We start from the raw sequence: 12,247 nt of genomic DNA on the forward strand, positions 1-12,247 counted from the left end.
CCTTTGTTGAGAGAGATATATTAGCATTGTTATGTTTACCTGATTTAATATATATTTATTTTAATTGTCTGTTTGCTAGTTTTTACTTGTTTTGGTACTCTGTTACATAGTACTGTAAAGTTGTCCAGTATAGAGTTCAGATTTGTTATATATATATTTAAGACGTAAACTTGAATAGCTAATAATGGTTGAAACTTTCTATTTAAAGTTGACCTAGTTCCTGACCTGATTCAGAACTGGTAAACAATTTGTTTCTTTCTTTCTTAGAGTGAAAAATCATTTGTCGTACTCAAGGCCATACTGGGTGTACGTGAGTTTTTAACAAGTAAATAATTTCAATATGGTTCTTGAATATGATCATGTGACCCTCATAGGGACATCTATTTTACGCAGTAGTTATAGTTTAATACAGATACTATGATAGAAATTTGTCAGTTTTGGGCTTTTTCTTTACACTGGAAAGTGTGTATGTTCATGACCAGTTTTCAGAATTACATTTTTATGTTTATTCAGATTATTTGGATTGTCAAAGATTAATTCACTTCTCTGGAAATATTTTAGCGCTCATACATAGTTTTTTTTAAGAGACATTTCTTAAAGGTTTTATTCGGATTTCCAACATTGGAGTGTTATTCCTTGTGTTTCTAGAAGGAACTGTAGATGATACAACGCCATACTGACTACAAAATTTAATCAACATCAGATGTTATTAATGATACTTCTGGACCCTCAGCTATTAGTGTAGGGAATGTTCTTTTGTATGTAGCTGAACCTGTTTATGGTGCATTATCAAACTGCTCAAGGGATGTACCTAAGGTCATTATTGCAGCTGGTAGGTCCAGTCTTTGGGTATCATTGCTGGAGTGAGGGCTTATCCTATGATTTCTTCTGCTGCTGTTAGGGTTGTTACAGGAGTCTCTGCTGCTGGTGAAGAAGCTGTTCCTGTGGCCTCAACTGCTGTTTCAGGTAACGCATTTAGACCGTGCTGGATGGTCACATTGGATTTATGAAGCGTGTCTTCCAGCTGTGGACTATCATGCAACATCAGTTCGACAGGAAGGGAATTCCTTGTATAAATGTCAAATATTCCCATGTGCTCCAATGCCTTTGACAAATCAGAGATTGACGAAATTTTCACATCTGTATTTCCAAAATGTGACTGGGCCAAAGCATTTGACTTTAGGATGGCTTCTGTTTTGAGAGGGTAAATACCACATTTAGCAAACAAGTTTATGATGGTTAATGGGCAAAGACTTTTAGCATAAACTATAAAGATACAAATTTACTAACTACTCTGTCAGGATTTTCTCCTATAAATATCAACACCAAAATTGTTTTGTGGGGGTCATTCCACACGTTTTCACATGAAACCCATGCATTCATGCATCTTAGCAGCCTTTGTCTTGAAGTTTTCATAAGATTGTTTTGTGTGCATGTAGATTTATCATTATTGGGTAACAATGTCTAAATAAGAAGGACTGCTTTTCTGAAAACGTCTGTTTTAAAATATATTACAACAAACTTTGGTACCAAAATATATCCTTAAATCAGTGCCTGGTTCAGGTTTGGACACAAAAAGAAGCACATGCTATGGGCCTCACTGGTTGCTGTTGATAAAATTGCATGTGTATAAATGAATTATGTATTTGTATAAACTAACTCATACCTGACATAATATAGATAGAATAATGACACACATATAAAATATAGTTTAAGGACAACTTTCAGCATGTATTTATAAATCCTTTTCGTAGGTGACCCAGGCTCCCCACAAGTTGAAGTTACCCTGGGCCCCCAGAAACCCTAACCCACACCTGCCTCATATTGACATATTTGTGAAAACCTATGAGGAGTGTTGTAGCTACTTGTAGATTGAAAGAAATTGATACAAGGCACATACAGTATCATACATTATTTATTATCATTTGCCCTGCATGAATTTAAGAAGTGACATGTTAGGAGCTTTAAATACTTGTGACAAGACACATGCAGTATCTTACATTATTGATGTATCATTGTCCTGCATGAATTTAGGGAGTGGCATGCTAGGAGACTCAAAGAAATTGACACAAGACACATGCAGTATCATACATTATTCATTTATCACTGTCCTTCATAAAGACAGGGAGAAACATAATGATCTTAGATTCCATGGAAACTCGATCATTTTATTTTGACATTTAAATAAACAGCCATATTTTGTCAAGGAGTAATAGTATCCAAGTTACTTATGATAGCTTCTGTATAATATATAGCAACCATTCAAACTCTATAGCAACCAGGCAGAAAATACATTTTTCATATTTCCCATATACATACATACAGGCAAGAAAAATGTAAATAAAACAATCGTGTGTGTGTGTGATTTGGATTTTTAACGTAGATTAATTAAAACAGTTGTAGGAAATGTGTATCATCACTACATGACCTATAATGAAATATACATATCTTGATCTTGATGACAGCCAGGTAACAACATAATTTTGACATCTAAAGAATCAAATCATTCAATGGCATAAAGGTCTTAGAAAATTAGAGTTATCGTCCATAGGTGAAAATACACTTCAGTATTTTTTAAACTACTATGGCAGCTTAAAAGGTCAAAAGTAAATTTCACACATCCTTATTAAATTCATTTATTTTTTTCAAAAACGTCAGTTCTTGAAATACAGCCATTATTGAAGAGTTGCATCCTGTGTAGCACATTTCCATTTTATACTTCCATGACAATCAGAGGGCAGTGTATGGAATTTGCTTTGTCCATCTGAGTGTTTATCTGTCTTCCTTATTCATGCTTGTAATTCCTGTACTGTTTCACTTATAACCATGTTATTTGCGCTATAGATGGTACTATAATAAGCATGTGATATTTACCAATACCAATTGTGAAGCAATACAAGGACTGCTTCTTTATGTCGTAACAAATATGGTTATCTCCTAACATGTCTCAACTGTCATGTGTCATCTTGGTGGTATCTGAAACATGGATTTATTGCATTATTAAACTCTCGTACAGGACATGGGTAAGGTTTTACACTAGGTTTACTTTTGTGTTGTTGTTAGTAGGAAGTTCATTATTTAGATACAAATTTATATAGTCAATGTGATTTATTGTGCAGATACATTACCGCAATTAAATGATTTTGGAAATTCACAGGTATTTGTTTTATTTCTATATTTGCATTTCATCCACTGTAGTTACAGCTCAGTCTTATTTCTCTTAAGCAATCATTTCATGAGTACAAACGTTTTGAATTTCATTTCTTTATTTCAAATTATATATGTCTTATTTCCTGTACAGAGGTAACCTTTGTTTTCAAAAATACCACCTGCATCTTGTCCCTTTATTCCTTCCAATTTGAAAGCAGCTCAATTAGATAAAAGTATTTGCCTAATTTTAAATATTCGCTTAGCAAATTAAGGTATTGTAGACATTTGCAAAAACTGTTTTCTATTCCAGACGTATGTTTATGTTTTAATATAGGGCAACCAATATTTATCGTATGTCAAGTAACCAAACATATTCATCCATAGCTATTATCATATTTTTAACTGCATGTTTTAACTGGAGTTGTGTGTATTAATTTGTCATTTGGAATTCATTTCTCCATTAGCTTTGCTAAATATTCAGCGTACTGTATTTGCTTGTTTCATTTAGAATGAATGAGCGTGAGTTTCTTTCTCCATTGGCTTTTGTAAAGCATGAACATATATCTTAGTTTCATTTTGAGTGATATGAGTGTGAGTTTGTTTCTCCATTGTCTTTGTTAAAGCACTAACACATATTTTAGTTTCATTTAGAGTGAAATACTTATACATTCCAATCTTTATAGGTACATTAAATCTTTCCAAAACAAATTCGATTTTGTGTAAGCTAAACATAATTTGATTTAACACTATCCAATTGTTCATGGTTTAAGTTGATTTTCCCTCATTAAGTTCTCTATGTGTTCAATCGCTAAAGAATTTCTTTGAAAGCCTTATACATATTATATCACTTTTACGGTGAGCTGTTTGAGCTCAAAATATCTCAAGTAGTGCTGCTCTAGTGTTTAAAATTTACATTTTCGTATTGTCTATAGAGAATACCAAAAAGGATTAAAATAAACGTTGATAGAACACTCCCAATGTATGTATTAACGCTTTATATCTTGAATAACATTAGCATCAAGTTTATGTCTCTGGTATTTCATATTTCTTAAATACTTTCTAACAGTATATCTCCAGATATTTCACAGATGCAACCATCAGACAATTCTGTATAAATGTCTCACTATGTTTTTTGTACTATTAATTATTGAGCTTTTGAAATTATTTTGCTTCTTCTAATAGCTATATTTTCGTCCGTCCATACAGTGAAAACAATGTTACAAAACGTGTTATTGTTGTTTTCGTTTATTTATTTGTTTTTATTTATTAGGTTATGCAAGTAAGCGATGTGTCTTATTCATCTTCCAATAAGTTACATTACCACTTTCTCGTGTATTACCGTACCAATGGGCAGAACAAGAACATCTTGTACCAATTACAAGAAATAATGTGCGATTTAGTTAAAAACAGTACTTGAATGGTTAGCGTAGCGTCCATGTACTTTGAAAATGTCGAGGAAGGCACATTTAATTACTGTATGTGGTAGAGAGTTCCATATTGGAATACTAACTGAGAAGAAGAAATGTGTCTATCGTTTTGTCCTCGCAAATATAACCAATTATTTATGGCTTTGACCGCGCGCTGATTGTGTAGGAATTAGGTATCCCAATGGTGCATTGACACGTTCTTGGTCAATCCGAGACATTGATAAAACTCTAGGTTGTGCTTTTCTCTCACGAAGGGTGGGCAACTGTATCGTCTGTAGCATAGCTGTAACACTGCTAGTTCTGTGTTGGTCTCCAGTTATGAACCATGTGGCTCTGCGCTAGACCATCTCCAGTTTTGTTTGATGAATTCCTTGGCATGAGGATCCCAGATTGCTCCATCATATTCCATGATGGGACAGACTAGCGTCATAAAGTATACCTCTTTCGTCTTGGCAGTACATCGGAAGGTGTTTCTCCGCTTAAAAGCAAGGGTGGAATTGGCCTGAACAAATGATGACACACTAAAGCACAAAATCAAAGATTCTTCAGAATGATCAATAGTTTATGTGTTAAGATAGTGGGGAAAAAGCCGTCTATATTGGCGTAAATTGTCTTATTTTCTTGGCATGCTACCTTTCTTCTGGCTGGAATATCTTCAAAATATCTTCACCTAATCACTGCCGTCTCAATTCTGTCTGCGTGGGTTATAGCCTCGGGCTCGCCCAATGCGGGTACGTAAAAACCTTGCCAGTAACTTCCCGTGGGTCGTTGGTTCTTTCAGAGTTTCTTCCGGGCTCTTCCTTCACCATTTATACTGCCTGCCATGTTCAATTACTATTTCGTTCAACGTATATTATCAATTTGTAACGCACGAATGCTGCAGCAGTTTTAGAGGATAATAATTCAGTGCCTGGGTTGAAAGGTATTGCACAAATTCCTCTCTTGGACTGCTTCAATGAGACAAATGTTTATTCCGGCTCCCACTTATTAAACCATTTTCACTATACCCTTTCCATTTTACCAGCACATATTTTTTCCCTTATCTTTTGTATAATTTGTGATATTTCTCATACTTTAAGTCACCAACTTATCATCTTAAAAAGATAACTCCTCTTTAAAATAATAATTCGGTACCGCTCCCTCTAAGTCTTCTATTTTGTATTCTACAGGGTTTCAATCAAATATTTTCAGATTATGAAAACCTCTTCTGTGAATTTAGTATGATAGCCTGTAGTAAATATTGCCTTCTGGTTTACGGTCCTGACTTTTTTCACCTATTCTGTATCTTGGTGTTCCAATAATATGTATTGTAAGATAGCCAAACACGATAATCAATGGTTTATTTTCTATTGTTGTTCCTTGGTTGATCTTTAACCTTAATGTTTATTGAACTAGGATATTGTACATGATGTCAGTAAATGAGTTTTGTAATATACCTACCCATTGTTTGTTTCATTTTCAGTAAACTCCTTCCACGTTTAGTCTTAAGAGTTCAAATAAATATTTCCATTACAGATATCTTTGAGTCTGAATGAGTGTAAATTTATTCAGTACATCCTAAATATTTACGTTATACAACTCCTTTCCTTCAAGGAAATGTATGGTTTCTTCTTTTTCAACGTTTTCATATGTCCATAAAGGCCTGGTGTATTTCATCTCCTTTTAGTTTTAACATTGTAATGCATGTGTTAACGCGGGTGTTAAGACACATATCACTATCAAAATATATATCTAGCCATTGTTAAAAATGTGTTATGCTTGCAAATCAATAAATCAATCATGAATGTTTGGTACTAGTATTATGCGTGACTAACATAAATCCTTTTATATATGATCCTGTTTTACCTTTATTGTGCAATGTGTAATTGAATCAGTAAATCTTTAAGAATATTGTATTGCATTAAGGATTACTTATCTATACTGTGTTAAGCCAACATAACATATTTTCATGAAAGAATACTTAACAGAAAAATCTACGTATACATTACAAAACTAAGCAAGAAAATTAGTTCAATACAGAAGATTTAAAGAATATTGTAATTATTCTTCACATACTAAAAGTAACAAAATGCATTAAAGCTTTCAATAAAACATAATCAAGTGCGATGAATACATGATAATCTGCGCAAGCTTAATATTAATTAAAAATTTTAAGAGTGCATATGTGGTGATGAAGTTCAGGTTATTTAAAAATAGATTCTTATCTTTAGGTCTCTAGGTTTTGCCTCTTCGGTTTGAAAGAGTTTGAGCAAGAAGTTAATTTTGAAATCTGCCAATTAGACGCCATATTTTTATGCATCTATGCCATCACAATTTGGCAGTCAAGTCTATGCACAGAGGCTAACACTCATTTTAAACGTTTTTGCGTTTGTAGCTTGATTCAAAGTAAAACTATACATCTGAAAGTATTTTGACTTCAAGCATAAACCTGGAGTTTACTGCAAAAAGGGAATACATGTACCATTGTGTACATTTATATAAACGACTCTGAGAAATAGAATCAGAAACATAACCAACAAAATACCGCTTTATACTGAAGAAGAACATATAGAATCAAACGTGTAGATGATCTCCAAAATATTCAGAGGATTTGTTGCAACACAGATACTTGAAGATGATAAAAAGTCAAATTTAACAAGAACTTCATTGCGATTTGTGAGGATACAAAGTGAGACAAAAACATGAACTACATAATATTGTGTCTCGATTTCTTATTTGCCTGGTACAGACATATGTTCCATTCATGAAATACCTTAAACTCTCCTGGGATGCAGATGAAGGTCTGTGGATTTTAATGTACAAACGATTGATATTACAACCTTTGCATCGTATGTATCGTTCACTGGGATTCAAACTCACAACAAAACAGAACACGAAATTTGAAGGAATCGTATGTATCGCCTGATTCTTTGTATGATACATATATTCTTTCATTTTCAAATAACCCGACCTTGTCTGATTAACAGAGGAAGGCAATGTGTCATTGATATGGAAGTGTATTGCTTGCTATATATCAAGGGTTTAGTACTTAAACAAATCAGTAATTGACCAGATTGGAGGATGAAATGAAGGGTAGTTAAATGTGAATCGAAAAATCAGTACCTTCTATTTAAAAACCTCAAATACAGTAACAACCGCTTCAGGATTTTGAAACTGACCGTGCAGAAAACTTTGACCAAAACCTCAACCAATGATAATCCCTCCACAGTCACCAAATGAGTGATACATATGGTTTGTTTATGCAAAAGTAGGCTAGAAAATACGAGTGTGTTCGTTTTCCTAATGGTTCGCTTGAGCAACAGACTATAATCATTGGTATATAACCTAATATACGCGTTTGTCCTGGTTAATTATGTAGATGCGCTATTTATGTTAGTAACAATTACTTTCATAAAGAAAACCTTACTCAGAAACATAAGCTAGATAATATGTACGTAATTAAATGCTTGTTTATAGTCGACGAGGAAAACAATGATAATAGATCGCATACCTGCTTCGTTAAATGGGGTCATCTGGTTGCACCGCACACACTATGCCGTTGATACTGGGGTAACCTCTGGAATAGGAAAAACAATCGTAATGAACTGGCGTGCAGTTTGTGTGCCGGAACCCAAACAAAATCATGTTGCAGAGATTATTTATTCTAATTATGGATACAGTTGTTCATGACGGTCATTATAATGGAGCATAATCACATTTAAGACATAAACTTTCTTTCTTACTGGAATATTGGTTTAAGACCAAATTATGAAGAAGAAAATAATTTCTGCATATTCTTTTTCTTTTCCTTCTTCTTCTTCTTCTCATTAAAACCATGTCAAGGCAATACTCACTATACTCTACTCAAATCTCCCTACCTCTATGCTCATTGTTTCAAACCTATACTTACATTTGATTACCTGACTTACTTTTCTCCACTTGATACTTACTACGTTACACTTGATATGTTCAACTTTTCTTCTAGATACCTGCTTTTAACATCTTCAGACTTTTCAGTCAATGCTCGGCACTGGCTTTTCTCTACTCTTAACCCACTTCTCGACTCAATGCTGTTTTTTTTTTTCCTACTCAGTACTCGATTTTTTTTTGACTCGTTTCACGCTATTAGAAAAAACCATCTTCATGATGCAAATACGATACCTATTTCTTAAAATAATGTGAGTGGTTTTCCTAACTAGCAATTGTAACCAAACAAATTATGTGTCATCTAACCAAACAGCTGTATAATTATTTTGTTGATATATGTTGTAATGAAAGGTTTAATTGAATTAATTTTGCAAATGCGTATAAAATATAGAATGCACACTGTTTTTGCTTTCTACTAAAAGGGTGTGGGTGTGGCAAAGACATTTGGAAAATCGGACTGCAAAATCATAGTGCCATTTTTCCTGACACCGTACCGATCCCATTATTGGTTTCTCTAATCAAAATGTATGGCATTGGTGACACGCATGGCCTACACAAATGTAAGAAAATAAATCAGTATTGATATAAACTGAGCACAAATAAAATAAAAATTGACCTTAAATGTTATTTCAGTGACATTTTGTAATCTATGACTATGTGGGTTTGGCATTTGTACTTTTTGTGGTATAAAAATTATATTTTGATATATGGCCTCTCGTTCTTTGCTAAAAGTGTCTGAAATGAGATAAATATATCCCCAATGTATACATATTATATTAAGCGTTTATTCATTTTTATTGTTAGCTGTGCAATACATTCTTTCTGAAATAAAAATTCTCTTCAAGAGAAACCCAAACTCAGTAGAGTATTTGTATATGAGAATGTATCTCGTACATTGTATCTGTCCTAACATAAAGCAAAGCACTGGTAAATGAAGACCCATATATTATCTATTTTGACCTGCCTAATAGGAGAGTTTAAAGTACAAAACAGACACAATACATTTTTGTTAGATACATACCTTTTCTGAAATGACTTTTTAGTCTGTTAAATAAAGTTCTCAAAACATCACTGGATTGCCTCGAGGTTGAATTTGCCACTTCCACCTTCGTATTATAACTTTGTGATGTCTCCGTCGCATGAGATGTATCATGGCAGCAATGAGACGGGACTCTTTCAAACTGGGCAGCAGAAGGAGCCAAATAATGTATACAAGGCTCCTTACCTGACGAAGCTGAATAGCCAGCGACTGCATCTAATAATCATGAAAGTAGTCTTTAAAAAAATTCTAAGTATTCTTCGAGTGTGGAAATTCAAAGTAGACACATGCTGTTAACTAAATGGAAAGGATACATATACACATATAGCTTCATTTCAACATTCTCATCAATATCAAACCGTATACTAAAATGGGAAAAATATCCAAAGAACATTAAGAGAGTGATTGTGTGGAAAGAAAACTGGGCGGGTCTGTGCATGTGTGTGTGTGTGTGTGTGTGTGTGTGTAACCAGTATGCATGTATAGATATTAATATTACATCAACACACTCACTCCTGGCTATATAGTGCTGAGTATGTTTAGGAATTTCCATAAAGGGTAGACAGTAATTATCATTGCCCAAAATGGTTGAATTTGTACAAACGAACCACACACTATTTAAACTCTCAGACATTCTCATCAAGGAGCATCATCACGCTATGCAACCCAGGGGAAAATGTGTCCTCTGTGTCATGCTGAAAAAGATAATTCACCCATGATCTAGTTAATATTTAGCTGCATGCCATGTGTAGTTGACTGGATGATTCATTGACCGGTTGGTTGGTTAGTTGTCTGGTTGGGTTGTTTTTTATAAATACCTTAAGCACATGATTTAATATATCATGCTGAGTAAAAGCGAGCTATGTGCATTTACCAAAGACGCACAGAAGCAACTGACCTATGTTATCCTAGGTCTTGGAGGGTATCGAGACCACAACTCTTGGATCATACGTCCAACGTTCTTTTCAAATGATATATAAATTGCTTGATGTGGCAGCCACACTAAAGCTTGTAATGAATGTGTCTGAAGAAACGTATGGCATTTTTAACGTTTAGGATCAGCAATAATAACAATCTTGACAATGGATTTTCACTTCTGATGGTTGAAACCGGCAATCGGTCATATACTGTACGCCTGATCGACATCAATTTCATCAAACACCATAGGACGTCTTATAAGGTCGTTGTGTAAAAGAAATATAAGCGGTATCAATGTAAAAATGATTGCGGGCGCATCAATTCAGCCGCTACGTCAGTCATTATGATCATCCTGATTTTGAAATCAATTTTATTGTGTTATCCTCTTTTACAGGTGAACAGTAAATGTTCTGGAGCAAAATGATTCACACACACACACACACACACACACACACATCTCTCTCTCTCTATTATATATATATATATATATATATATATATATATATATATATATATATATATATATATATATATACTCATTTTCGGTCCTGACCATGACAATTACCAAATGTCATAATAATCCCTCAAAGTGATTTCTTATATGCATATCTTCAGGTGATGACCATAATGATTATCATTTTCATTTCAACTGATGAAAACAGCAGGGCTGTTTTGCATAACGCGTGTAGAACGAACTAATGGCTAGGCAAACGGGAAATGCAATTAGCAAATACCCCACCATTGAAATGGTATATAAAGAAACGGGTAAGTTACGTATGTGGCGAGACAAAGCTTGCAGGAACAATAAATCATCTATTTTATTTCACAGTACTATTCAGTATTATCTCTTTGGAAATAGGTTCAACAGCCTATAAAGTAGTTTATTAATTTCGTCACAGTAAATTCAGGTCGGCAAAGATCGGCTTCTGCTCTCTTGGATACATTTTACAATCCCGATATGAAACTAATAAAGAAATTCCCTTCTTCTGTTTCGCGAACTATATTTTCTTTTATTCCTCTTTGAAGTAGAGATCTGAACCTCAACCTTGTGCTAGCTAATTTCATATCTCACAACCTCATATAACAACGTACTAATATCGATATAAGCAGAAAATAGACCTGGGTATTACAGGCAAACTGTATCAGAATAAAATACATATTTATTATATTTTATATTCAATATGTTATTACCTTTGTATCGCTATGACAGTCTTTATTTCAATGAACATATCACATTATTGAATAAAAACTTTACAACCTTTCTATATTGAATTTACTGTAATAGTTTTAAATTAAGCCCCACACTCATGAAATATCGATAGTGAGTGTATTGTGATAGAGAACACTTCAAAATGCTATCACAACTCATTAAGACTGCAGTGTATTGTGCCATCTCTACCAATGTGAAACTTCCCTAAAAAGCCCCTCTGTAACCTGGGTTCCTCGATAAAACAGTTAATGTTTTATGCCCATAGATCCATGTACAGACTAAGAACTTATATAAACACCTCATGACTATAAAATAACCTAACCTTTTCTTCCAAACGTACTTCATTTATAACGTTCCATGCATATGTGGTATCTAAATATATTTAACATGAAATGCCAGAACATGAGAAGATAAACCTGAATCAGAGGCATCCACCACCTCCTCCTTTTTGCCCTCCTCGTGATAGTCCTTCTCTGGGGGTTGGGGGAAGAGGCAGCGGCCAACTCCCTTCTCGATTAGTGTCTCATTCACACTGATATCTGAATCCGAAACAAAGCAGTGTTCTACCTTGCAGATTTTATCTGAAATATTTGGTTT

The 12,247-nt window shown here is 34.0% G+C and overlaps 2 protein-coding genes across 3 annotated transcripts in view; both read right to left on the reverse strand.

Moving 5' to 3' along the window:
- LOC149774084 (E3 ubiquitin-protein ligase TRIM45-like) overlaps positions 1-12,247 on the reverse strand; it is a 330,018-nt gene that overhangs the window by 272,343 nt on the left and 45,428 nt on the right. The gene's annotated exons all lie outside the window — the stretch shown is intronic.
- The window catches only part of LOC149774089 (uncharacterized), a 46,400-nt gene continuing 36,011 nt past the window's right edge, over positions 1,859-12,247 (reverse strand). Inside the window, exons 14-17 of the mRNA XM_089945837.1 lie at positions 12,067-12,231; positions 9,505-9,738; positions 8,068-8,133; positions 1,859-2,976 (exon numbers count right to left, since the gene is read on the reverse strand). Of these exons, the coding sequence (XP_089801963.1) occupies positions 8,108-8,133; positions 9,505-9,738; positions 12,067-12,231 (425 nt within the window). The 3' untranslated portion in view covers positions 1,859-2,976; positions 8,068-8,107. The remainder of the gene's footprint in view (positions 2,977-8,067; positions 8,134-9,504; positions 9,739-12,066; positions 12,232-12,247) is intronic.

The sequence above is a fragment of the Sinohyriopsis cumingii genome, unplaced genomic scaffold (genome assembly GCF_028554795.1).
Source record: "Sinohyriopsis cumingii isolate HCF-2022 unplaced genomic scaffold, ASM2855479v2 utg000426l, whole genome shotgun sequence".
In the NCBI taxonomy this organism is placed as follows: Eukaryota; Metazoa; Mollusca; class Bivalvia; order Unionida; family Unionidae; genus Sinohyriopsis; species Sinohyriopsis cumingii.